Genomic DNA, 27,820 nt, shown 5'->3' on the forward strand with positions numbered 1-27,820 from the left:
ACATAATGTATGTGTAGCAGTTAAGATGCATGATTTCTTTGGTCCATGCAACAGTCCCTGATCTTTGTCTTTGTCTCAGACTCTTGCCCTATTACTTTCCCTATGTACACATGTGTGATATTTCACTCCATCTCTTGCTCTTTCATTTCTGTTGTTTTTTCCCTTTTCTATTCATTTCATTTCACATTGTGATAGGAATGGCATGTAGATGAATGAGTGAAGGGAGGAACTGAAATCAAAGAAAGAGAAGACAAAATAAAAAAAAGGAAAGGAAAAGCAGGAGATCATAGTGAAAGGATGAGAGGGAAACACTGAGAAAAGGGGCAAAAGAAATGCTCTATGGCATGAGGGTCACTTTACACGTAAGTCTCATTCTGCGGCTGAGTGAATGAGACGTGTTAGGGCTTTTAGTGTAAAATGAAATCAGTCACATCCTGCCTGAGAGCTTAAAAACACTGGATTAGACTCCTTCGCTGAAGAACTGAGCTGCTGCCTGAAGCTCAACACGGCACAGCACAGTCAGGAATACACGGTGAGGAGAGAACAGAGCGAGAGCAAGAAAAAAGCTATAAAAGGAAAGGAGTGTGTGAGCCTGCCTGTGAGAGAACCAAGTGGGAAACAGGATTGAAACTGCAGCTAAAGACACATGGTGTAGCAGTTTAGAGTAACTGATGGTCTGCTGTCTGAAGTAGTCAATATCTCGAGGATTGGGTCCATAAAGTGACTTGGCTGCAGTTCAGCCTTCCTGCAGGCAGACTGAGTGAAACCACAGGCCTTTGATGACGCTGCCTTCTAATATACACATACAGTATCTCCACTAAAGCTCTTATTAGCAGCGCTCTGTCTGAACTCACACCATTAAGCTCCAGTAATGCTGTGCGGGCTTTTAAGGCACACAGAGCCCGGTGTAAAGTGATGATACTTCTGCGCTTATTAAAAATTACACAGGCTTGTCTAACAACACAAGGGATTATTAGTATTCTTTATATTGCAGCGGATTTCTCCGAAGGCTGAGATGAATTGCTGCCTTATCTTTCTCATTTTGGTGAATTCCTCCCGGTGTGCAGGTGAATTATTAATGTGAACAGCAGACTGCGGTTTTGTGTGCTATCTCAAGGGTCAACAGTGTTTTAAGAGTGCCACTAAACAAGTGAACAGCTACAATTACTTTTTTTTGCAGCATATTCAATAGCAGGTTTGGTTTTATATTGTCTGTCCCTGATTCATTTTATGCTGCCTCTTGAGTTTTGTTTTTTTATCCACTTGATAAAGTGTTTAAGACATATTGGCTCAACTCCAACTAATGTGCCGTCACTGTTGTATATGCTCAGATGAGCATAAACTCCATGGTAATACATTTCTTACATTTGTAGGAAATTTTAATTAAACTAAAGATGTGTGAAAACATAATGGCAAGTGAAATGTCAAAGGAAAACACCAAACACACATACCAGCCCTACATCGTGAGTATCTCGGCAGATTTAGATTTTTTCATTTGACAATCTGTCCTTTACCAAACAGCAATGGCATGCAGCAAATCCATCCCAGTGATGAGAGAGGTGAAGAGGAAGAAGGCCGTCTTTTGGCACTGCCATCCAATACTTTTATTTTATCCTTATTTGTCAGTGTGCCCTTGAATCCTGATTATTTTTTACTTACCTCTACATCATCCAATATTGCTTTGAGCAAATCCGATCCGTCCAGAATGCCACTTTTTCGTATTCTCCTCATTAAGTCATATTGATGTTACTGGAGGATCAGAGCATTGTAAATGATGTTCACGGACACAGCAAATGAAAAGGAACACAGTCGTATTCTACACTTTATGCAGGGATGAAGCGGAGCGTTAAATTAAGTGATACTTCAAAGACCGGGCTGTCATTCTCTGACGGGAAGACGTGTTCTTCTCTACAGAAACACAGAAAAAGGCATGAACCGAGCAGACACATGGTAAAGTAAAGCAAAGATCCACCAACCCTGAAGTTAGACAAAGCCCCTGCATTTCACAAAAGGAGCTAGCTCTCATAAGTTCGCAGCAACGGCTCCATAGCTTAACGAGTTTAGGTACGGGTCCCACTTCAGTGCGATACAAATCTGATTAAAACTAGCAAAAAGCTGCAAAGTCAATAAATAATCACCATTTTGACTTAAATTAATGCTACACAATTGGGGAAACTGCAACCAAACCATTATATACAGTATATCTTACATACAGGGATATATTTCAAAACAAAATCAGTTGGGGTGGACTTTCAGAAGAGCCATAGCCACCATCTGCCTTTGGTCATAAATGGTAAGCAAATTTAACAGGTGGAGAACTACGAATGCTTGGGCGTAGCAATCTCCTCTTCTTCAAAGCTCAGCAAAGACTTCTCTTTGTAAGACTGCGGAAAATACCCAGAATCCATTGTCCCTCTCTCTCTTGTGTCGAGCCCTCCCACCCCGAAAACAAACTTTTTGAAACGCTTCCCTCTGGCAGGAGGCTGTGGTCCATCAGGACCAAAACTGTATCTTTCCTGTTGCAGTCGGCCTCATTAACAAGTCCCGGGATCCCCACTGACACAGACTCTTAACCCCCCCCACCCCTAGACACTACACGTTACATAAACGAACATCCTGGACTTATATACCTGACACCCGCACAAACTATATATCATAAGCTTTTTAACATTCCTCAACATCTGTGCACATTCTGCCCTAAACCATACAACCTTCTTTTCTTATTGTTAAAACAGAAATATTGTACATATGTGTTTATTTATGTTATCGTTTTTCTTTTGCATTTATTGTTTTATTTCCTTTTTATGTACACTCACCTAAAGGATTATTAGGAACACCTGTTAAATGTCACGTTAATTAAATTATCTAATCAACCAATCACATGGCAGCTGCTTCAATGCATTAAGGGGTGTGGTCCAGGTCTAGACAATCTCCTGAACTCCAAACTGAATGTCAGAATGGGAATGAAAGGTGATCTAAGCAACTTTGAGCGTGGCATGGTTATTGGTGCCAGACGGGCTGGTTTGAGTATTTCCCAATCTGCTCAGTTACTGGGATTTTCACGCACAACCATTTCTAGGGTTTACAAAGAATGTTCTGAAAAAGGAAAAACATCCAGTATGCGGGAGTCCTGGGGGGCGAAAATGCCTTGTTGATGCTAGAGGTCAGAGGAGAATGGGCCGAGTGATTCAAGCTGATAGAAGATCAACTTTGAGTCAAATAACCACTTGTTACAACCGAGGTATACAGCAAAGCATTTGTGAAGCCACAACACGCACAACCTTGAGGCGGATGGGCTACACCAGAAGAAGACCCCACCGGGTACCACTCATCTCCACTAAAAATAGGAAAATGAGGCTACAATTTGCACAAGCTCATAAAAATTGGACAGTTGAAGACTGGAAAAATGTTGCCTGGTCTGATGAGTCTCGATTTCTGTTCAGAAATTCAGATGGTAGAGTCAGAATTTGGCATAAACAGAATGAGAACATGGATCCGTCATGCCTTGTTACCACTGGGCAGGCTGCTGGTGGTGGGGTTGTAATGGTGTGGGGGATCCCTTTCTCCTTCAGAACTGCCTTAATTCTTTGTGTCATTGATTCAGCAAGGTGCTGGAAACATTCTTTAGAAATGTTGGCCCATATTGATAGGATAGGGCCAAACACTGTATTAGTATGGTGTTCCTAATAATCCTTTAGGTGAGTGTATGCACCATGCACCAAGACAAAATGCCTTGTAAGTGTTACTAACTTGGCAATGAATCCTTTTGTGATTTCTGATTCTGATTGAATCCTCTCTTAGGTGCCAACGCTTCAGCTCCTGACCAGCTGAGTTTGGCTCTGGCTTGGAACAGAGTGGACATCGCCCGGAGTCAAATCTTCATCTACGGACAGCAGTGGCCTGTAAGAAAGAACCATAAACCGTCTAAACAAGAACATGCATACTGCAGCAGGGATGTTGTTTTTATTCACAGATGCATTCTAACTGCTGTTAACATTATGGGATACTGCACTGCCCAAAACAGTCTTTGGCATTGTAACTCAGTCTTGAATTGTACTGTACCTGACATTTGTTTACAGAAACGGTCCTCAACAGCTGATGACATTAATAATGTATGGTGCGTACAAGGAATGCAGTTCAGAATACTTTACATTCACACCAAATAACTTTAAAGTGATTAGTAAGAGAAAGATGAAAACTTGAACGTCAGAGAAAAGGAAACTTTCAAAGACTATTTGGATGCCGAAGGCAGCTCAGGATCAGTCATGGGTGAACAGTTCAGCAACTGAACAACGGTTGCAAGTAATAATCAAGGACTGCTGTGGTTATCTGTGAACATAATTGAGAAGTAGGCATTCCTTGCAGTTTTCATGTATAGTTTGAAGCTATCACAAAAAAGCTTTTTATTTCAATTTTATTTTGGGTGTGTGGTCTATGGAAGAGAAAAGTGTAACAGAGAAACATAAGAAAAAACATGAGTATTAAATTAATTAAAAATTATATATATTTTTTTGTGCGCATTATAGGTTTACAAATTGAAAAAGACCAAAGTCCACCCCAAAGGGATTTACCATCTCCAACAGAAAACACTGTTCACAAACTGCTCCAAACAGCTCTATTCCAGCCTTTACTTCAGAGACAAACGTGCGTCACTTTGTAACACACGTTATAATGCTCGCCTAGCTGCTAGCGTGGCACGCCCTCATACTCTGCTTCTGACTGGCTAGTAGTCCTTACCTAGGTACTGCGCATGTGCTACTCCCCACAAAGATGGAACAGAAGTACGATGCCTCACTCTGTAGCTAAAACAGAGCTCAACACACAGGGTGAAAAGAGGAGCTACAGCAATCTGCAGTACAACAAAATATGGTGTTTTTTGAAAATTAAACCATGTAAACCTATTCTGATATAACCTCTAAATACAATTATACAATTATGAAAAATGAGCATAATATGAGCACTTTAACCAATTAAGTGTGGCTCCACTACATGTTGTGTGAAATCCTATTACTGTATAATAATCCTGTTGTAGTTTTAGTAAATGATGGTCTTTATTTATTACCTTGCGGTGCTCCTTCATAGTTGGCGGTATGTGGTGTGTGCTGTGTATGGCATCGTCAGTATTTGTATTCCCTATCCCGTGTGCCTTAGGTCGGTTCCCTGGAGCAGGCGATGCTGGATGCCTTAGTTCTGGACAGAGTGGACTTTGTCAAGCTGCTGATTGAAAATGGAGTCAGTGTGCACCGTTTCCTCACGCTTTCCAGACTAGAGGAGCTCTACAACACGGTAATACCAAATTACACATGAGTGGCTTGTAAATATGAGTTATGTTATCTTTTTTGGAACACACCAGGGAATAGCCTCCTTTGCGAATAGTTGTGATAGTGAGTTTCAAAGTTAAATGTTGATTGTAAGGTTTCTTGGGCAAGAGCTGGTAGTATTGCAGGCAGGTTAAAGGTAGGGGTGTTGAAATTAATCATTGAATCGATGCATCGCGATGCAGACGTGGACGATTTTGCATCGATGCAGTGACACACAGTAGGCAATCGATTATTGTCTACTGATGTTTGTTAATTTTCCGATCTGCTTCGATTCGAATCGTTGACAGGATAATCGTAATCGAATCGTGAGACCAGTAAAGAGTCACACCCCTAGTTAAAGGTAGGTTTATGGTTGTCATGGTGTTCCCGGTGTGAGGCGCGCGAGCCAGAAAATGACGTCCGACCCGTCCAGCGCGAAGGCTCTGCAAATTGTCACTGTGCGTGGTTGTGCTCCTCTGAATTTTTGTAACTTAGGCGCTCGCCGCGTGACCCATTTCAATAAAGGCGGCTGGGACGACTGGCCGAGCAGGTTCAGCAGGTTCGCCTGTTCAAACATCTGCATGATTTATCATGTAGAGACCACAGGGACAGTTAAATGGCCTTAAATCCGTGGTAAGAGAGAGGCCACCACACTGGGAAAAGAAGAGGCATTTTGCTGGAGGGTGTGGAGAAACATGAGAGGTCAAAGCTAAAAAAAAAGACAGCCTCGTGGGAAGATGTTACACATGTTACAACATCGAGAGGCAGACACTCATTTCGACTTGGAGATAAGCAACAGTGACGTTAATAATTAGAGTAGTAGACCATGTATGTGTTTACTTCTGTTGCCAGGCTCTCCTTCACTTCCGCTCTCTACTTCTTCTCTACTACTCCTTGCTTATTCACAGATTATTTTGTTTGTACGCCCCCTGGCGTTTCGGAGAGTACTGCAACGATCAGTTGCGTTCAGCATTTACATATCCGTGCGTGGTTGTAGCAATTTTGTCCTCAGGAAATGAAGTTGCTTTCAGTAATGGTATGTGTTGTTGTGCTTGTTTGTTTTTTCAACAGAGACATGGTCCGTCCAACACGCTGTACCACCTCGTCAGAGATGTCAAAAAGGTATGATTATCACCGCCGTCCCTTTAGCTCTGTGGCTGTTCAGGCAAACCATCTGGGAATGTTGGCTTTAATGTGTAAATCAAAGAAGCCACATTTGGCTACATTGTGTTTTAGTTGCTTTGTTTGCGTTGCGTGTAGTTACTCTATTTGCATCAGTGTGTCTACATTTCGGTAGCCCTAGTTGCTGTTCCTGCAAATAGAGGCCGGCTTTTCTCTTTCAGCTGGAGTTGCAGGCTGCAGTGGCTGTGTAGAGCTATGCACGACTCTCATCCCGCTCATGACTGTTGGGCAGTTTACTCTGTTGTTTCTCTAGGGCACACACACTGCCGTGGTAAACAACTACTACATGTATTAAACACTTCTTTACCCACAGAACTTGAGTTTGAGCAAACTGAGGCCGCAGTAAGGCTGAGGAGGAAGAACCCCGTAGACGCTCCCAATTTATTCATTTCTGTTTATATTTCTATTATTAACAACATTAATACTGTCAGTGTGTGTTTTTTTTAATTTGCAGTATCATCGGATTCTTTGAAAAGGGAAATTGCACATTCCCTTACATAGAGACTTTACTTTGCATCAGAACTGTTATTTACATGTTAAATCCTCTCTCAGTGTAGGATTTGGCCGCAAATCTAGCCAAAAAACTTCAACACTGTACTTTTTTTTTTGCTGCATATCTCCTATAGCACCTTGATGATTACTGCAATGAAAAAACGGACACCTAGAATTGTACATTCAGCACATGTCTGCACACCAATTAGGAGTGATCCCACTGTTGAGAGATGATTGAGAGGTCAGCAGCACCACCATTAGCATTGCGAGGTGTTCATTAATTAAAGTGTTACTGATTACAGTAATGCCCCATGCTCCTCTGGGAGTCGCTGAAGAGGCTCAATGTTGTAATCCCTCCTCCTTTACCTCCTGTCTTTCTGGAAACACAACACTGATCTGAAGTTGGCGCAGAGAGAACATGCAATTCATATCCCACTTAGGGCTAGGCAATATAAATATAAATCAATATTGTGATATGAGACTAGAAATCGTCTTAGATTTTGGATATCGTAATATGGCATAAGTGTTGTCTTTTCCTGGTTTTATAGGCTGCTTTACAGTAAAGTGATGTACTTTTCTGAACTTTCCAGACTGTTCTCACAGTTCTATTATTTGCCTTTACCCACTTAATCATTATATCCACATTACTGATGATTATTCATCACAAATCTCATTGTGTAAATATTTTGTAAAAGCACCAATTATCAACCCTACGATATCATCGCAATATCATTATCAAGGTATTTGGGCAAAAATGTCGTGGTATTTGATTTTCTCCGTATTGCCCAGCACTAATCCCACAACACCTCAACACGCCACTTTGCACACATGCAAAATACACACCGTAGTGCATGGCATAACATCCCCATCTTTTTTGCAGAGCTGTGTGTAGTTGCCATAGTGTAGCTGAGTGTGTATGTGTCCTTGTTGTATCATAGTATGACGCCAATTAGATCTAACTGCCATGTCATCGCTGTTTTCTTTCTTTCTTTCTCATTCTTCTCTTGTTTGTTTGGTCATACTGTTGGCAGGTTTTTATTTTGATTCAAATGCAGATGTTGTGCTGACAACAGCTGTAAGGGCCAGTGAAGGTTGCTGTCAGGTTTAATCTCAGTTCAGTCCTTAGATTGTATGAAAGCTGAGTCAGAAAACAGAGAATCGCTTTAGATTGCCTTGTGGACTACAGCTGCCAACGCAGAAATTGGTTTTCCTACAGAGTAAATGAACAATGCAGTTTTGTGGCCAAAGATTGGTAGCAATACACCTTGTGTATCTCAGATATCAGAGGGCGGTTGGGAGAAAATCCAAATGTAACGGTAGTTTTTACTTCTTCGTTTATTTCTGCTAATTGAATTTAGAAATGGCCCAGAGTGATTGGTGATTTGTATTAAAGGCAGACCCAAAAGAATTCTGCATATATATATCATTTGTTTTACAGTTTTCAGAGGTGATCCAGAATGAAAATCTGCAGAATTTAGCAGACTGTCTTTCTGCTTTTGAGTTTTATTTAAATATTTGTTTAAAATCTGCGTCTGCAGAATCCGTGTGGCGCTTATTATAGGTCATCAGCTCACTATCCAAATTGTAGGACATGAAACTTTGTAGTTTTATGTAGTGAAATTGAATTACTGCATTTAACACATCCTAAGTATTAGGAGCAGTGGACAGCTATACATACAGCTTCTGGGGAGCAACTTGGGGTTCAGGGTCTTGCTCAGGGACACTTTGACACATGCCTGGAGGAGCCTGGGATCGAACCGACAATCTTTTTAAGATTATTTTTTGGGGCATTTTAGGCCTTTATTTATATAGGACAGCTGAAGACATGAAAGGGGAGAAAGAGGGGGAATGACATGCAGCAAAGGGCCGCAGGGCGGAGTCGAACCTGTGGCCACTCCGTCGAGGAGTACACCTCTACATATGGCCGCCTGCTTTACCAGGTGAGCTACCCGGGCACCCAACCCACCAATCTTGTGGTTGAGAGGTGACCCCTCTACCTCCGAGCCACCCCAAGCCACAATGAGAACACTGACTTAATGGATATTGCAGTATACATTTAAATACTGCTATTTTTAATCTGCCGAGCCTCCGCATATTTGGCAAAAAATGACACCTAAACAAAATCATCGGGCTGTTCCAAGTGTTTTAAGTAGTTGCCGTTAATGGCATGGCTATGAGAGCATAGAGAAAGTTTTTGGAGAGCAACTTCCCCATTAGTAAGTCAACCAGGACTCATAGTTCACCAACTATGCTGCAGAATTAAAAACTGCAGCGCTCTAACCTCTCAGAGTGTATTCACACGAGGTGTAAACAAACAGTTATTAGCTTGAGCTTCACCACCACAGGGAATTAGACCAGTGCTCGGCTGACCGCAGACTGCTGCTTTTGAACTAAACGTTTATCGGTAGGATAAGGAGGTGTGTGCTCACTTTGAACTTCGGACGCGTGGAAAGACAAACAGTATCTGTGGCTCTCTTTACTTCAAAGAGTGCATCAGATGGCCTGCAGGAGTTTGTTAGGCTTTACCGCCAGTGAAAATAAATGTTTGGATACGAGGACAGGATAGTGATGGGTTAGGACAGAGAGGATTTCGAGGATCTCCCATCGGAGTGGAGACGGAATAAATGAAGGTGTAAAGACATGTAAGGTAATTGGTGTATCTCAAAGGAACAGCGGGGCTCAGGTTAATGACTGCAGGTTCTGGGGCTGATGTTGAGGGCACGAGGAAAAACAGCGAGAGTTGACATACAGGGCTCACGTCAAAGAACTTTTTAAAATAATGATTCTAGTTTCCAGCTTTATCAACTGTCTGTCGGTCTTTCCATGCTTTTGCCCGTATCTTCCAGGCTAATGAGACTTTACCTCTTTCTTTTCCTCTATTCAAGACTGCATTGAACCTCACTGAGAAGATCTCATTATTCCCCTAAATGCAAATTACGACAAATCATTCAATTTCTTTATAATTGTCCGCAGACTTTATAATTCTCTGTATGAATCACATTGCAGATGCGTTTCTCTTCTCATTTTCTGCTTCTCTGTAAGAGAACAAGTTACAGCTCGGGGCTTTAAAGATTCACGTACGAGAGAGCTGTCAAAAGTCAAACCACACCTGAAATCTTTTTTGCTTCAACCAATTTCTAAATCGGTGGAATAGCTTCAGATTTCTAGAATCAAACCAAGACAAAAATTCAAATTTCAAAAACATAAACTGTCCGGTTGCGATAACAATTGATTAAAGAGGCCGGAAGAGAGATCTTGCCCGAGAGTTTCTGTGCATCTTATTTCCCCTGGTCTTGCTCACTGACATTGTGTGTTCTTTCCAAGCGAGAATATCCAGGGTTCAGTTGGATCTACTTCAAGGTGAATCAGATAATCACGTTCTCTTTCATAGCCAAAACAACACTTTGATATGGATTTTGTGAGCGTGTCTGTGTGATTTGTTTTGTACTCTTATTTCCTCTACTTGTTTACACTCGTTTATTAATCAGGTGGCGTGGGTTGTTTGCCTGTTAACACCATCTGGTTTTGTAGGGAAACCTGCCCCCGGACTACCGCATCAGCCTCATCGACATTGGACTGGTCATTGAATACCTCATGGGCGGGGCGTATCGGTGTAACTACACCAGGAAGAGATTCAGAACGCTGTACCACAACCTCTTTGGACCCAAGAGGGTGAGTGAACAATTCTCATCCCACCCTTTAATGCATTTAAACACCAATGTCTGGGAATTTGTAACCTCATTAATCAAAGTATCCAGTAAAATGAGCCTCATGATCAAATAAGCCCTGATAAGGGCAAGACAATTAACATGGGCAAATGATGTTTCTATAATAAAATGATAATCAGAGATTGTATACTCAAGGGGAGACTTCACCTTGCCGTTGCAAGTAGTAAAATTAGCATATACACATTGGTTGTGACATAACTGAATGTTAAAAGTGTGATGCTTGATGTTTGGAGCAGGGATGACAGAAATGAGAAACTACACACTGTAATGTGTGTTGCTTGTTATACTGCGAGTTGATTCTGATTATGTCTTTGCTTAGAAGTAGGGCTGTCAAATTTAATGCGATAACGAGTAAACGCAAATTCCTTTGAACGACACAAATTCTTTTGATATCAGGAAGCGATGCAGCAGTTACGTTTTGGATGGCTAGCAGAAACAAACCTTGAGCAGTAATGGATAAAGACAAGATACTTTTGAATGGCAAGTTCAGTTCCAAAGCCCTTCCAGATGGTTCTCTCCACAACACTAAAGCTATTTGCAAGTACTGTCGATGTGTATTGAGTTAACACTGCAAGTCTCAAATACCACTTGCTGGCCAATCACACGGCTGATGCAGAGAACCCTCCTCCCCTCGCCAGAGGCAGGCCATGCTGGATAGTTTGCAACGAGACGTAAGAAGTAAAAGAAGTAAGAAGTACAAGTGTAAAGTGGGACACTACATTGTGTTAGTATTACCACGTAACGTTGCATTCAGGTCAATGTTCCCATCGGTTGTTGCTTGATGGGCTTCAGTTTTCCATACTATGCTTTCAGCATATTTATTTAACATAGAGTACCATTGAGGTTATTCTGGAGAAAATTCTAATCTAGACAGTATTTCTCAATAATAATAAACGTTTGCACAAAACAGGTATATTTGTCCGCTCCCATGTTGATAAGAGCATTCAAAACTTGAAAAAATATCCCTTAAAGTACATTTAGAACAGATGAAAAATGTGCAATTCATTTTCAATTAATCGCCAGTAACTATGAACAAAAAAATATATTTTAATCAATTGACAGCTCTGCTTAGAAGATTAGGTTTTTATAAATGTCAGGAAACTGTTTGACCGGCAAGACATTGTGGCAAGAAATGGTTTCTCTAGGAACAAATTGAAATCAACTGACTACTATTTTGGTTAGCTTATTTTCAAGGTACTAATTTCTCACTAGGTTGGAATATTAATCTACAGCCTGACAGCCCACCACATCCATTCAAGAAAAGCACATTAAAGACATTATTGTCACTTAATCCACACAAATCATGATCTCCTACGATGAAGGTGCTGTTCATCAGCAGAGGTCAAACATAAGAGTTGAGATTCTCCCATTAGCTTGATGCAACACATCATCCATCTATAGCAGGGACTCTTCATCATGTGCCATCATTACCCCAATAATATACACACTTCATTCCAACCACTCCAGAAGCTCGTCTCCCTGATCAGCACGCCTTCAACCAAAGTGGAGGAACTGATCATTGGAATCATGTGCCGTAGTGTTTGGTGGCTGTGTGTTTCACAGCGCACACGCTGCACATTATATTGTCTGTGTTCATGTTCTGTTGTTCTGATGTATAATTCTCTCATTCTGCCTCGAAACCTCACACACCGCCACAGGTGTGATGAAAACAGAAGTATACACAGCTGTGTCTGAAACCCCATATGTCTGCTCGATGGTGCGTCGTTGTTTGTATGTTTGAGTATGTGTGTTTTTGTGAGTGTGTGTGTATGTGAGTCTTCACGTGCCTGCTTACCTTATTGTATGTCTGCTGCAACAAAGCAGCTGGAAAGACGCAGATAAACCAAAGAGACGGGAAAGACTGAGCAAAGAGGCAAAATGAGAGAGAGAGAGAGAGACAGAGTTGCAATTTACTGTGATTTTCTAGAAATGTTGAACGTGCGATCACATAGTCACGTGCATGCATGCACACAGACACACACACACACACACACACACGTTAACTAAAAACAAAGCCTTGAAATATATGCAGATATCAAAATCCCCACAGGAGACCTGGGCTATTTTTACCAACTCAGATGATGGCTCATGAATGCATAATTCATACATGCCCTGCTTAAATACAGATACACAGTACTGTACCAAATGCACAAACTCACTCTGCTTTGACACATGCAAACACGAAACTGTAAAGGATTGTTGCTGTGTGTATTTAGTATACTGTCAATCACAAAGGCACAAAATTGTTGTTGCCATTTCAAAGAACAAACTGAAAAACTGAACGTGCGTGACTTTGACCATATTAAAGAATATTTCTGCTCTCATGTGATCGAGCCTGTCTGTCAGTCTGTGCTGTGTTGTTCTTATAGAGTAAATTACTCTATAAAATACATTCGACAAGGTCTTGTTCTGCTTGTTTATGTTTCTGTTGCTTTTCTAGCCCAAAGCCCTGAAACTGCTGGGGATGGAGGTGAGTGTCGATCTCATCAAGATTGTTATTCAGTCATTCCTTCACTGTTCCTCTCCCTCCTTTAAAAAATTACTCTTTCCCCTCGTAACGTGTTGAGTGTATAGTCAGTCTGATTATTTTTCAGCAAATAGTCGTTAAGTGTGTGCTGTGTGCCTTGCAGTCTTTGAAAGACCTTGAGGCATGTTCAATTTATTTTTCTTGCAATCTGTATACACGTTTGAGCCAGTTAAAGGCTCATTGACAGACAACATTATTAATACATTTCACACTGCCTTGATCTAAGTTATTTGCACTTTAATTTATCTCAGATTTATGAAATGAAAAAATTAATGACTACATAACTGCTTAATGGCTCCAGACAGTATGAATGTATAAAACTCTTATGATACATGTCAGAGCAGCCCAGTTACATATAACTGAATAGGTAATGACTGGGCTAACATGATTAAGCAATACATGGTTTGTGTTCTCACATGTATACATGTGGTACCGACCATCAAGTATCCACATCATAAAGCTTTTATCACAGCATGTGTCTACAGTTTTCTCAGAGGTATTTATGTCTAATGTGCATGGCTGCCCTTTCCTTTGTATGTCTCCCTGTCAGTTTGTGTCTTTCGAAGTCTTTACCTTGATGTCTTGCTCTCTCTCTTTGTAACCCAGTTTATCATTCAATCAGTACGCCAACTTGGACATACATTTATGGCGCTGCAAACAATATTTATGGATATTTCTAAATATCCATAAATTTAGAATCATTGTCTTTTATAATTGGAATGTCACTTTCTAGTATTACCGTGTAATTTCCTGCCCTACTATTATCATATCCAGATAATCTGTCTGAAAGCAAGCAACAATTGTTAGTCGAACCACTGAAAGTCAATTCTCAGAGCTCTGTTATTGATCAACTGTCTGGTAGTCCACAACTGTTACAATGTGAAGTGATTGGAGATCAATGCCGCCCTGCTGACATGCCATTAAAGGTTCCTTTTGGTAATTTTCAACCTGGACCCTATTTTCCCATGCATTGGTGCCTAAGTGACTAATGTGAACAAAAAATCTTTGAAATTGGTCCAGTTTTGTATAGAGGGAGTAACCGGCAGATGCAAACCGGACTGCAATGTAATGTAAATGGGCCAATTTAAGTCCACTAAAAGTGCAGTTTTTGCCACTGACAGGCTCATGTTGTTATGCTAAGTGTCTGACAACGTTATGGAAAAAGATCCCTACAGAGATAGACCTTTTTGTTAAAAAGTAAGATCACTTTGTTTAACCAGAAACAGCCCAGAAATCACCATCACCAAAATCACCAGATTCCATTTAAATAAACAATACTTTTAGCGTGCATAGAGCCAGCATATAAATAAAATATGGTAAATAGATGAATTTATGGTTTATTTCAACCAAACCAGAGTGGTGATTGTTTGAACAGTGGAAAGCCGAACCAAGACGGCTTTTGATTTACTTTAAGTTTTTATATATATATATATTATTTTTATTTCTGTTCTGTGGACTTTGAAAGAAATGTGTTTTATGGTGATAAAATTACTGTTTATTTAAATGGAGTCTGGTAGGTTTGGTGATAGCGATTTCGGGGATGTTTCGTGTTAATCAAAAAGGATCTTACTCTTTAAAAAAAAGGGTCGACCTCTGTAGGGATCCTTTCCATAATGTTGTCAGACACTTAGAATGATAATCTGAGCCTGTCAGTGGCAAAACAGAACTTTTAGTGGACGGAAATTGAAGGTGCGCAATTGCCCATTAACGTTACATTACTGCTTGTTTCGCCGCTCCCAACTGCAGGGGCCTTCTTAATACTGGACCAATTTCAAAAAATGTTGTACCCATCAGTCACTTAGACATAAAAACATGGGAACATAGGGTCCAGGTTGAAAAATACCGAAGTTACCTTTTTAAGACACTAACTGGCAGTGTCAACCTCTCCAGAGACAGGGAACCCGGGGACACAGAGGACCTCACCTCTGGTTGAGTTTTTTTTTTTTTTTTTTACCTGAAAGGAAAGGTTAAAAAAGAGAGACAAAAGTTAATTCCTTTGAGAATATTTTATTGAAAAGTGCTTTAGACAATCCATATTTTGTGTGTGGCACTTTGTCCTTCCACCTTTGTCCTCCAAAGTCTGATTTTGCTTCTGCATTCAACTTACATTCATCATGTGGAGGGTAAAAAAAAAAAAACATAATAAAGAAGTTAGCTGGGTGATAAGACCTCTCTAGATATGTGTCGAATGTGGCCAAACACAGGGCCAGATTATTTGGTTTTGCTTGTAATTCAGAACCCAAACTTAATTCATTCAAAATATCGACTTAAAACACTCTTAACGTTGTGCTGGGAATAAATATAATCTGTAACAAGTCACCCCAAAATATGTAAACCCTACATAGTAGCAGCCTACTTTTCTTTCCATCCCACTCACTTGCTATGGATCTCCACTAGGATGACATGCCCATCCGCAGAGGCCGCCAGAAGACGACGCGCAAACGAGAGGAGGAAGTGGACATCGACTTGGACGACCCCGAAATCAACCACTTCCCTTTCCCCTTCCATGAGCTCATGGTGTGGGCCGTGCTCATGAAACGCCAGAAGATGGCGCTGTTCTTTTGGCAGCATGGCGAAGAGGCCATGGCCAAGGCCTTGGTAGCGTGTAAGCTCTGTAAAGCCATGGCACACGAGGCCTCGGAGAACGACATGGTGGATGACATCTCCCAGGAACTAAACCACAACTCCAGGTGGGTGACACAGATGATGTACGTACACACACATCCAACCGTCTCACGCGATCAGGGCCACACGGAATCCGTGGACGCAGAATTCCACAGAAAAAATGAAAACAAAACTCTAAAATCTAAAATTAACTAAAATGTTAACACATCTCCACCCCAAACAGAAAAACAGTCCGCTAAATAAATAAAAAGAGTTTCATTCTGGGTCAACATTCCTACAATTAGGGCTGGTTATCGTTCAAAAATATTAAATACCGGTACCGATACCAATACCTTGACTTTTACTCTATACTTCAGAGGCATTTCGGTCGGTGCCCAACAAGTATCGATTTCGCTACCCAGCCCTACCTACGATGAATGATTAATGTGTAGTTGTGTGGCGAGTCTAGACGCAAACGTCTAACTTGACGCTCCACACACCAACATGCCTTCTTCCCTGCAAACTGACCTGATTCAGACTACTCCAGGCTCCCAAGGGCTGTAAGTAACATAGAAACAGAAATTTGATAACATTGTTAGTTAAGGATATGCATATGAGATGAAGGTAATCACCGTCCTAGAGATTAATATGCTGGCTATGGAAATGACTGTTAATTAGGGGGGAATCTTTTAGATACTACAAATGAAGCACAAATACACAAACCAAAACTCATACACATACTTACACACAGTTTCAAAGATCAGCCTCAGAGCTGGCACATCTTGAGTTTACTTTCCACAGAGGATTTTGCTGGCTTCCTTCGAAGAACTCATTTAACTGTGTGCATTTTTATATCTTCATGTAATCTTTACATAAGCAGTGTTTATGAATGCCTTTTCCTGTGTGTGTGTGTGTGTGTGTGTGTGTGTGTGTGTGTGTGTGTGTGTGTGTGTGTGTGTGTGTGTGTGTGTGTGTGTGTGTGTATAAACTCCAGGGATTTGTGTGTGAACGTGTGAAATGTAAAATGTTTGGAAGAACATACAGTAATGCCTACAATCTGTAGGGAGTTCTTGTTACTTTCCAAGGCACTTGCAAACAAACTTTAAATACGGTTAGAATATCCCCCTTTTATATTTCATCATAATGTCAGTTGAAAAGGCCTTTATAGAAACAGAAAGGTATTCATCGCTGCTGAACTGTATCATGTGCTGTGCATCATGACATTATGAGCCCATGTTTTATAAATCTTCCAAACCCCAGCCATGCTAGTGCCTTGTTGTACTCATTAAACTACACAGAGGAGATTGCTCTCCAGTGTAGTATGAAATTAGAAATTAGGGTGAAACTTGATCTGCACTGATTTACGTTTTTATTACGTATTGAAGTGCTGGTTTAAGGGCTGGAGCTTTGTTTGCAGTTTTGAATTTTTCATAGTGCGAGGTTGTGTTTATTTATGTGTGTATGTGTGCCTGTGTGTGTGTGTGTGTGTGTGTGTGTGTGTGTGCGGGCCATATTTTGACCTCATTTCTCGAAGAAATATTTTATAATAGCTCCGTAGTTCTGTCATCGTAACTTTGAAATCTGAACGCAGCGTTTCTCATTTAGCATGCAGTGTACATACAAGTATTCCGAACCCCATCACCTTGGAAAAGATACTGATATAATTACCAGTGACAATTTGGGCCCTCTTTGCTGTATGCATGTGTCTGCATCTACTAAAGAAATTAGATATGCTTGTCATGTATGGCCTTGCCCATGCCTATGTGCTGTGTTGATGTGCATAATTGTGTGTGTGTGTGTGTGTGTGTGTGTGTGTGTGTGTGTGTGTGTGTGTGTGTGTGTGCGTGCGTGCGTGCGTGCGTGCGTGCGTGCGTGCGTGCTAGGTGTTGTATGCAAATCTAATGTCCTTTAGGATTTGTCCAGATGGTCAGTAATTCCTTGACGAGTTTAATTAAATTTTTACATGTTTGGACAATGTGTGTCACTCTCGCTGTACATGTCTCAGTGTGCCCATATATGTCCTGCATATAATTTCCCAGAGAGTTTTGCCAGCTGGCAGTGGAACTCCTAGACCAGTCCTATAAACAGGACGAGCAGATGGCCATGAAGCTGCTTACGTACGAGCTGAAGAACTGGAGCAACGCCACCTGCCTGCAGCTGGCGGTAGCAGCCAAACACAGAGATTTCATCGCTCACACCTGCAGTCAGATGCTGCTGACCGACATGTGGATGGGACGCCTGCGCATGCGCAAGAACTCCGGCCTGAAGGTAAAAGTGGGCCAGATGTTTGGTATTGGGTAAAGAAACGTATACTTACATTCAAGTACTGTACTAAAGTACAAATGTGAGGAACTTGTACTTTACTTGAGTCTTTTCTTTTCATGCCACTTTCTACTTCTACTCCACTAGATTTACAAGAGAAATATTGTACTTTTTACTCAACTGCATTCATCTTAAATTACTAGTTGCTTTACACATTAAGAGTGTTGCACACAAAACACATTTGGTTTATAAAATATGTTTTAAACTACCCAACAATATACAGGCCTGAAAGTTGAAATGATTAGCTGATTTAAAAAACTTAGTTGATTGACACAACTGTTTTGATTGTATTTAGTTTATCAATGTGAGGATTTTTCTGCATTGAATACTTTTAATACTTTAAGTACATTTCCCTGATGGTGCTTACATACTTTTACTTAAGTAATATATTCAATGCAGGACTTTTACATGTAACAGAGTGTTTTTACAGTGTGGTGCTAGTGCTTTTACTTAAGTAAAGGATCTGAATACTTCTTCCACCACTGCTTACATTAAAGGGGTGGTTCAGAATTTTGGACATAGGACCTCATTTCCAAGTTAGCCAGTGTGATATTTATCAGTGGAGACCGTTTTCAACCACTTTCATCCAGTCCTTCTAGTTGCATAGAGTTCGCTGGTGCTAGGCTAGCGCAAGTCAACGGTTTATGTTAGCCTGCCACTGAAAAAAAGTCTTACCTACTCCACAGTACACCCGAGGGGAAATAAATTATAAAGTGTTGATAGAATAATGTTATAAATATAGAAATAGAAAATCGGGTGTACTGTGGAGTGGGTGAGACTGTTTTTAGCATAAACCGTTGACTTGCGCTAGCCTAGCACCTAGAACTCTGCAACTAGAAGGGCTGAATGAAATGTGTTGAAAACGGTCTCCACTGATAAATATCACACAGGCTAATTTGGAAATGAGGTCCTATGTCCAAAATTCTGAACCACCCCTTTAAATAAATCGTCTGTGCACTCCACAGTGACTTTATTAGGCTTTGGGATTAGAGAGACAGAGTTGTATCGGAATGCTTGAATCCCCTCAGACTACCTGGGAAAGTAATGAGAAACTCTCTCACCTCCCTGAGAAACTACCTTTGAGTTGGCCCCAATCACTCCTGTTGATCTTCTGAGTGGCTTAGAAAAAGTGGAGAGTGGTTGTTCATGACAACTACCAGGTGTGTAAAATGTAGGGATGTGAAGCATGATGATGAGAATTGCTGGTTACCTTTCTGTAGAACATTTTTGAAAATTGTACGTTGCTTTGGACATAATATGCCTATATTAGAAGCAGAGGCCAACCAGTATTAGCTTACTACAAATGTACTGTATCTGTACATATACAGTATCAGCATGTATGTTGGCAGATAAGTAACAAGAAACTTCAGGATTAAATGCAGGTAAGTTGCAATTGCATATTTTGCCCATCACAGGGCCCTGACAATTTATTATTATTTTTTTTTTTTAAACTGTGACACAGATGTTGATGATCGAATCTCTACAGGAAGCTCATTCCGGAGTTTAGGAGCCCTGACAGCAAAAGCCCCATCTCCTCTGGTCACAAAATTAGACCTCGGAACAGCAAGAAGAAGCTTATTAAGGGCATACTCACACTTGGCCCAGTTGCCTTGAAACATGCTTGAGCCTAATTGCCCCCCCCCCCTCACTCCCTCGCTGGCCCGCACACAGCTGCAATAAAACATTTAGAGCCAGAGCACCACAACATCATTATATTGCGGGACTCGCCGACTACAATTCCCATTCATCTGTAAGATAAGAGCCAGGCCAGGGCACGTTTAGTAGCATCACTCTGGTGCGTACCGTGCCCGAGTCCAACCGAACCGTGCCCTGGCCCAACTCTTTTAAGCGGCCAGGGCACGGACAAGCGATCACACTACCAGACTTTGGGGTCAAACGTGCTCAGGCACGGTTTATCTGGGCCAAGTGTGAGTACGCCCTAAATGATCTTAGACCAAGTTCCGCCACAACTTTATTTATAAGCAACAAAGAATTCTCTTAGAGGGGACAGAGGAACTGCCCTTAAATACTACAAAACACTTGTGTCCCAGATATATTTTCCATGGAGGCTGTTGTGTTAAACATCCCTTTGAGTCGAGGGGAGAGGTTTCCGTTAAGACTGGTGGATGACTATTGAGCAATTTCTGCTCATGTGGGTTTGTCCAGGCGTCTGGCGGTAGGGTGATAGGAAGCAGCTGCTTACATCAGAGAGGTTAGAGTTATTTAGTTGCCCTGGGAGTTGCTGAAGTTCACACTCATTCATACACAGAGGGAGACAGGGTGATGGGTCTGGCTGACTAGCTTCTCGGAGCAGGGCAGACAACAAGTGCTTTAAGTATGGTTTGGCCTTTGCAGCAGGGAGGGAGAGAGCGAGAGAGTGCACTGCTAATGCAAGCTCATTGGAGCGGAAAGACAGAAAGGAAACCACAAGTGGAACAAACAAGATTCGGTGCCTCCAGCAGTTCATAATAAACAGCAAATAACATTGTCAAAATGTTGTCGAGATAATATGTGTGCACATTTTTGAGTTGCTATAGTTGTAAGGGCAGTCAATGTCTACCCTCCAACACGCCAACTCATATCAAAATATGGTTACTGGAGGTGTTTTTTCACACACCTGTAAGACTGACAAACTACTGACATCTTTGCTTGCGACCCCTCCACACGACTGTTGACAGGAGAAGCTGGGAAATCAATTTCTCCGCTGTGGTTGAATTGAACTGAATTTCTCACCCGTTAACCCCACTCCTTCACCCTGAAACTATCCTTTTCATATATTCAATCATTTTGTCATATGATTTTGATATTAAATCAATCATTTTTAATTTGTCACATGAAATCATACAATCATACAAGGTACAATTCCAGTGAAATGTAATCCCATCAGCTCTTTCAACTTGTACATAAATTCATCATAAAATATGTGTGTGTGGGGGTGGTGGGGGTGGCAGGTCGGTTCCCTCATTTAAAAAACCTAGTGGCCTGATGGTAGAAGCTCCTTCTGAGCCTCTCGGTGCTGGCCAGATGTATCCGCTACCTTCCACCAGACCTCAACAGTGAGAAAAGGCTGTTACCCAGGTGACATGTTAAATTGTGACTTGAATTGTCTACATTTTCCAGACTGATCTCATAAAGTGGCGTATGTATGACAATACAATACAATATACAATACAGAATGCCAATTCGTATGCCGTTTTTGCGTGTTATCAAGACGCATAATCGCTTTTTACCGTGTTTATCAACGCCGTTCGGCCGCCATTGACCTAAATTACGTCTGAATTTTCGCCGTAGCGAGTAGTATGAATGGAGGTTGGTTGGGGGGTGGGTGATGGGTGAAACACAGGACTTTCACCCAGGAGAGCCGGGACCGCCCAACCGTTTATAGTTTTCCTAAGCGTGTGATGTTGGTCACCGTCGTCTTTTTGTGTTACTAAAGCCTTTCCCAATGTTCTTTTCCTAAACCCAACCTGAATTATTTTTTTTTACAAGCGTGTGACGTTCTCGCGTACACGTGGATAGCTCAAAATGCGTACAGATAACACGCCATTTGGCTTTAGGAAATTGGCGTGTATGTTTACGCAAAGTCATGATGCCATGTTGAAATTTTCATACATTTGAAATGAATGTAAAGTAATTAATTAATTAAGTTAATTTTGAGCCAATAGTCAATGCAAGGAAAACCGCTAAATGTCACTAGTTAGTTAGACAGCTCTTCCAGAGATAAGAAGAAGACATTCGATTACTCTGCTCTCCATCTTCATCCCTCTCCCTTGTTCTTTACCTTCCCACTGTGTTAAAAGCCTCGCTCTTGCTTTTCCTGTTTGACTGGTGTGTAGCCTAAGTGTTTACAGCACGCCTGCCTCCTTTATCTGCTTTGTGTGTCACTCTAATCCATCGCACTACCCTTACTGCTTGTCTGGACTAATGCTTTTATAATTAACTTCCACGACGAGAACCCCCACCTAGCTGTCGTAAATGCCAAAGCTTTGGCATTCAGTTGTGCGCAGGCCGGGGTTATGATGGGTAGGTGTTCACAAGGGGACATTTTTATTATGCGAGTTTCACATGTGTGTGTTTGTGTGTGTGTGTGTGTGTGTGTGTGTGTGTGTGTCTCAGACCGATTTATGAAGGTCGGTTTGTTCCCGACTCTCTGTGTCCTAATTTCTGCAGCACTGCTCATGAAACTGTACACCTTATTTATTCCATCTGTGATTTTTCACTTCCAGCTCTTCTCTAACTTTCCTCCACCTCCGCTTCCTGTCCCCATCACCCAGGTCATCTTAGGGCTGCTTCTGCCGCCATCCATCCTGAGTCTGGAGTTCAAGAACAAGGATGAGATGTCCTACATGCCCCAGGATCAGGAGGCCTACCTGCAGGAGAAGGAGGAGGAGGAGCAGCCCGAGAAACCAGTCAAGGAGAAGGAGGAGGAAGACATGGAGTTCACAGTAAGATCTTACTGTGAGGCGCAGTACAACTCCGTGGTGAGAGAACCCACCTCAGCCCCGCATCTCAGACTCTATACAATATTCAGACTTAAGACAATACACACATGCTTTGTTCAAATTATTAAAACACATCATTGAACACATAGCCCAGATCCTGTGTCCTTTGTAAATATCTCTTGTGGACCAGTTTTATGTTGTTTCCCTTCCACAATGAGATGTCGATACACACACACACACACACACACATACACACGCAGTTCTCCACGCACACATCCTTGTTTCTCTATTCTGGCCAACTGGACCCTTCCAGCCAAATCGGCCTTTCCTGTTTCTCGTCGTCTTAGCAAAGACATGGTCGTGGAGTTGTAGCGTCTCAGTCTGTCGCCGCTTGTGGGTTCCCTCTTGTATGTTTCTTCTTCCAGCTATCTCCTTCTCTATTTCTCTCTGCCTTTCCTATGGTCCCTCTTGTTCTCTGCCCAGCTCTCTCTTTGCCCCTTTTGTTTCTTTATTTCTTTCTTTTAGCTCCCTCTCTCTATCTCTCTCTCTCTCTCTCTTTCTAGCTCTTTCTCTCTTTCTCCCTCTCTCTAGCTCAGTTCTGATTGAGGTACAGTACGTATGCTAGCCGATTGCTGCCCCTCACTCTCTCCCATCATGATGATGGCTTGCCGCAGCATACCACTCAGCATGTCGGCTGCTGAGCATGGGAGGCCCAGGCTTTTGCATTATATAACCACATGTCCGCCTGCTGCAGCAGAGCTCAAATCATGCAGAGTCTGAGCACCTTCTCCCGGCTCACAGTGGAAGAGTTGGTCCATCTGCATAAACATGGATGTACAGCAGGATTAGGGTTAATCGTTCCATTTCAATCCAATCAATTCTGGAGACGATACCAAGATCCAGTTTGTGTGTTGAAAGCCAGGCTGTCATTTCAAAGACAGTTTCAAGACATAAACTGGATCTAAGGTTGTTCCATTAAATGATTGAACTGAAGTCGAACGCCCCTCAGCACCACTGTACATACTCTCCATCTGCATTGAGCACAGCCAGCAAGCCAGCGCAAATGGGACATCATACACATGCAATCTTTGAGGCACCGCAGTGATGAACAAAGAACCCCGCTGCCAGAGGATGCATTTGCATTGAGCCCCTTCCTATTGCCCTGGCTTCTGACTGTACAAATGCACCTTCAGATACTTATGAATCACACAAAGATTCATACAGATGTACACAGACTGCTACACCACAGAGGGAGATTGTATTGTTTTATCCTCAGATACTTTAGATAAACCACACTGTGATGAATGTCATAGCTTGTGTCCACTTGCTAATCGGATAATGTGCATGTTCGGTACAATAAAGAGCATGGTGTGATTAACGCACTGGCATCTGAATCTGTTCACCCTGAAGGCCCTGTCTGTGTGTGCCTTGGACAAAACATGTAGCTGTATATATTTGACATATTTGGGGGGAAAAAATTCCCTTGATTCCTTACTGATGGTGCTTTCTTCTTTGATTTCTTAGTGGTGGTTTATCACCATTGTACATATTCAGTGACCTGGCAACTTAAACCAACTCCACATCATGTATTTCAAATATTTAGACCAGCTTTCAAACGTTTCATCTTTGCCCAGGTCTGCTATACTCCCCTACAAAGGCTGAGTGCTGTAACTAAACAGTGAAGTTGAGAAAGGGTTTAATGTTTTCAGAATGGACAGCAAACTAATCAAATGGATAAAAATTAACTAAAACATTTCATTGCTATTATTTGCAGGATTGCCCTTAGTAAAGTCGCAATAAATCGCAACTTTTAAATCCACTTTATATATTTTTTAAGTTTTGAATGCTCAAGTGGTATTTGAGACTCGACGTACTCCGGTGGTAACTCGCTTCACATTGACAGCACATGCAAATAACTTTAGCCTTGTCGAGAGAACCATCTGGAAGCGATTTGAATCTGAACTTGCCAATCAAAAGTGTCTTTTCTCTATCCATTTCTGCTCAAGTAGCTTTGTTCTGCTAGCCATCCACAATGCTGCATTGCTATCTATCTTACAAGCTAGCTTTCACTTGATATAGCCAGAGTGCAGTAACTACACAGTCAAAGTACCCATACTGTTTTTGGTTTTCAGGTCTGTGTTGTAGTTGTACTGCTAGTTCAAAAAGCTGTTTTCACAGAAATAACACATTTCTATGGCATAATATTATTTATTTTGTATAACAGTCAGAAAAGTCTGATGCAGGTTGTAACTCAGTTTTCAACAAATATGTAGTTACTGCGCTTTGCCTTTGTAGGGCAGTATACTTCTTGACTTACAATACAATTCCATGAATGAACTCCCTCAGAGGTCTGGTGTTGCTTTGACATTAAGACCATGACCCATAAAAACATTGGGCTCCGAACCCTCTCTCATGGATAAGGAAATGTGTCACAGATTGAAATGAGATATCTATGTCTTATCTTTTTCTTTCTCTGTCTTCTTTCTGTCATTATCTTGTCTCTCTATTGTCTCTCAACTGTTTGTCTGAGACACAATCCATGAGTGTCTGTGTCTGCGTCATACCGTGTTACCAGCCTTCACCCAACACTCCACCTCAAACACACATCTCACATTTTGGAATGATGACATTGCCTGTGCTTGCTTCTTTGATTATGGATTTTGAAACTGTGACGTAAACATAATGTAACCCTCTCCCTCTTCTCCTTTTTTTTTATTTGTTATTCTACTCTTCCCATCCCTCCTCCTCTCTTCCACATACTTGTCCCCATCTCCATCCTCTCTCGGCGTCTCCCTCGCTCATCATCCTCCATCTTTCCGATCCATCACCCTTCCCAATCTCCGATTCCCTTTATCCCTCACCCCTTTCACTCCGTTCTCCCCTCGCTCCATGTGGGATTTGCATTCACCCAGGCAATGCTGGGAAAGGTAACCACAGAAACATCCAGAAAGAAGGATGTCGAGGAAGTTCAGAAACGCCACCGCCTCATCCCCTTGGGACGCAAGATATACGAGTTCTACAACGCTCCAATCGTCAAGTTCTGGTTCCATACGGTCAGTGTCGGCTTCGGCAATAGCTCCTACATGTTCAGCTTCCTGTTTGGCACTGTCGGCGATCACTGTATTCCTGCAACAGCATCATTTACTGATTCCCTGCTGTCAGCTTCTACCACCACAGTGCCCTCTATTCTTGTCGTTAGCCTCCTGTTCCACCCTGTAATTACCCAGCTTTACTGTGGTGGAAAAGTTTAGTGCGAAAGAGATGGGGAGACTGATGGAAGCAACAGGGTGAGAGAAGTACAGGCGAGTGAGGGAGTGAAAGGGATCGAAGATCAAACAAGGAGGTTTTATATTATTCAGAGATGTTCCAATACCATTTCCTTCCCGATAGCAATTGCGATACCTGAACTTGCATATAGGTCGATACTGAGTATAAATCCGATCAATGCATAAAAAATGTATATATTGTGTTTTAACAGCCGTATTCTACTTAGCCTGTATGGATGTGAAATGATTTCTATCGTTGTTGTTTGGCCTGGCTTAGGTTAAATCCTTAGTAAAACATGAACAAATACATACAGAGAATAAATGCCAGAGACCTTTCTTTTATTATCTATTTTGAATGGAAAATAAAAAAATTGGCGGGACTTAATTAAGTAGAATCGGATAGGTGCATAGGCTCGCATACTGGCAGTATCTGAGGCATTTTCCGATACTGGTATCGGTTTCGGAACAACTCCAATATTAAAAGTGTAAACACAACTGAAACCGCTGAGTCATATTGCCACTGGATTAAGTATTACAAGAAGTAAAGATTGTTTAATTTGGCGTTTAGTGTGTTTTCATGTGTGTCTTTAAATCTTTCTCATTATTCATCTGGATTCTGTGACTGTGGAGGTCTTCTTTTATAGCTTGTGTTCTGCCTGGGAGCTTGCGGGTAATGTTTGAAATAAGCTGATCTTTTGTCTCCCATACCCTCCTTCAATTTGCTCTCCCAGTGAAAACATCCCTTAACATCACCAGCAGGGATCTCACGGTTTATTTATGCTGAGAAAATATTCTTGACCGCCTTTTGTTTCATCCCGTTTTCTCTTCTCTGGCTATTTACTCCCCTCCTCTTCTCCCCCTCTCTTTTCCCTCCTGCCCTTCGGGGTTAAAAAATTTATATTCTACTTTGATTTTCATTACTGCGCTCATAGAACAGATGCTGGGTTTTCTCTGGGTCAAAGTGTGCTCTTTACCTCATTGCCAGATTTGCATTCAAACCTGTCATCTGCTGTAGAGGGCTGCCCGTTTAAAGTAATATTAGTTAAACTTATCACACACACCGACTGTGCATTTGGGACTGATTGACAGTCCCGGTCACACATTATTAAAATCACTTTACCTCGGTACTTCACTGTAATACTTGATTTAAGTAGGAGTGGATGATACACCATCCCCAGTTTGTTTGTAGATACACCATCCCCAGTTTGTTTGTAGTCACTTTAATCTATAATTTAAATATGTCAAAGATTTTTGTTTGTGTTCCAAATTTAAAGGTAGGAACAGTTCTGCATAGCTGTCCAAGTCCCTGTTGAATACATTCATGCAGATTAAATGGTCTCAGAGGATACAAGATCACCAGTCGCTTAATCAAAAACGACAAATACAAACACAGAAAAATGGATTTTGAATGCATTTGTGTCAGGTCGTCCAGGCCTGGTTAGCACTGTGATCAGAATTTTTTATCTAGTCTGGATCATGATGAGCCACAGTGCACATATGAGTGCAGGAAAAAAAACATGCATAGCTAACATGGATTTAAATAGATGTGGTCACAGGAGACACATGATAGACATTTTCAGGCCAAGTGTGGAAGTGCAGCAATCAGGTGTTTTGACATCAAGGGCCCTATTTTAACGATCTGAAACGCAAATATCAAATGTGAAACGCAAGTAGCTTTGTGGGCGGATCTCGGGCGCTGTTGCTATTATACCGGCGGTATAAATGACTCTTGCGCCTTGGGCGTAACGTGCAATAAACCAATCAGAGCGTCATCTCACATTCCCTTTAAGAGCAGGCTCGCTTGTTCCATGGCGGATTGCTATTATGACGGCGGATTTGCCTGGCGCACGCCAGCGGGAGCTGTCCGGGATTCGGCAAAGTAATAAATGCCCGTCTTGACCGGGTGGCGATGTTGCTGCGGCCTCTCGGGCGCATCTCCTCAAGTCTGGAGAGGATT

At 41.7% G+C, this 27,820-nt stretch overlaps 1 protein-coding gene across 7 annotated transcripts in view; it reads left to right on the top strand.

The window, feature by feature from the left end:
- Nucleotides 1-27,820, top strand: part of trpm3 (transient receptor potential cation channel, subfamily M, member 3) — a 192,624-nt gene that overhangs the window by 149,032 nt on the left and 15,772 nt on the right. For 3 of the 7 annotated variants that reach the window (XM_039803036.1, XM_039803035.1, XM_039803039.1), the window contains 9 exons: nt 3,802-3,902; nt 5,152-5,286; nt 6,372-6,422; nt 10,506-10,646; nt 13,143-13,172; nt 15,627-15,919; nt 17,873-18,101; nt 22,430-22,636; nt 25,510-25,650. In XM_039803036.1, the coding sequence (XP_039658970.1) occupies nt 3,802-3,902; nt 5,152-5,286; nt 6,372-6,422; nt 10,506-10,646; nt 13,143-13,172; nt 15,627-15,919; nt 17,873-18,101; nt 22,430-22,636; nt 25,510-25,650 (1,328 nt within the window). Of the gene's footprint in view, nt 1-3,801; nt 3,903-5,151; nt 5,287-6,371; nt 6,423-10,298; nt 10,335-10,505; nt 10,647-13,142; nt 13,173-15,626; nt 15,920-17,872; nt 18,102-22,429; nt 22,637-25,509; nt 25,651-27,820 lie in introns of all 7 variants that reach the window. The other 4 variants (XM_039803038.1, XM_039803040.1, XM_039803041.1 and 1 more) reach the window with 3 other exon arrangements.

The sequence above is a fragment of the Perca fluviatilis genome, chromosome 6, assembly GCF_010015445.1.
Source record: "Perca fluviatilis chromosome 6, GENO_Pfluv_1.0, whole genome shotgun sequence".
In the NCBI taxonomy this organism is placed as follows: domain Eukaryota; kingdom Metazoa; phylum Chordata; class Actinopteri; order Perciformes; family Percidae; genus Perca; species Perca fluviatilis.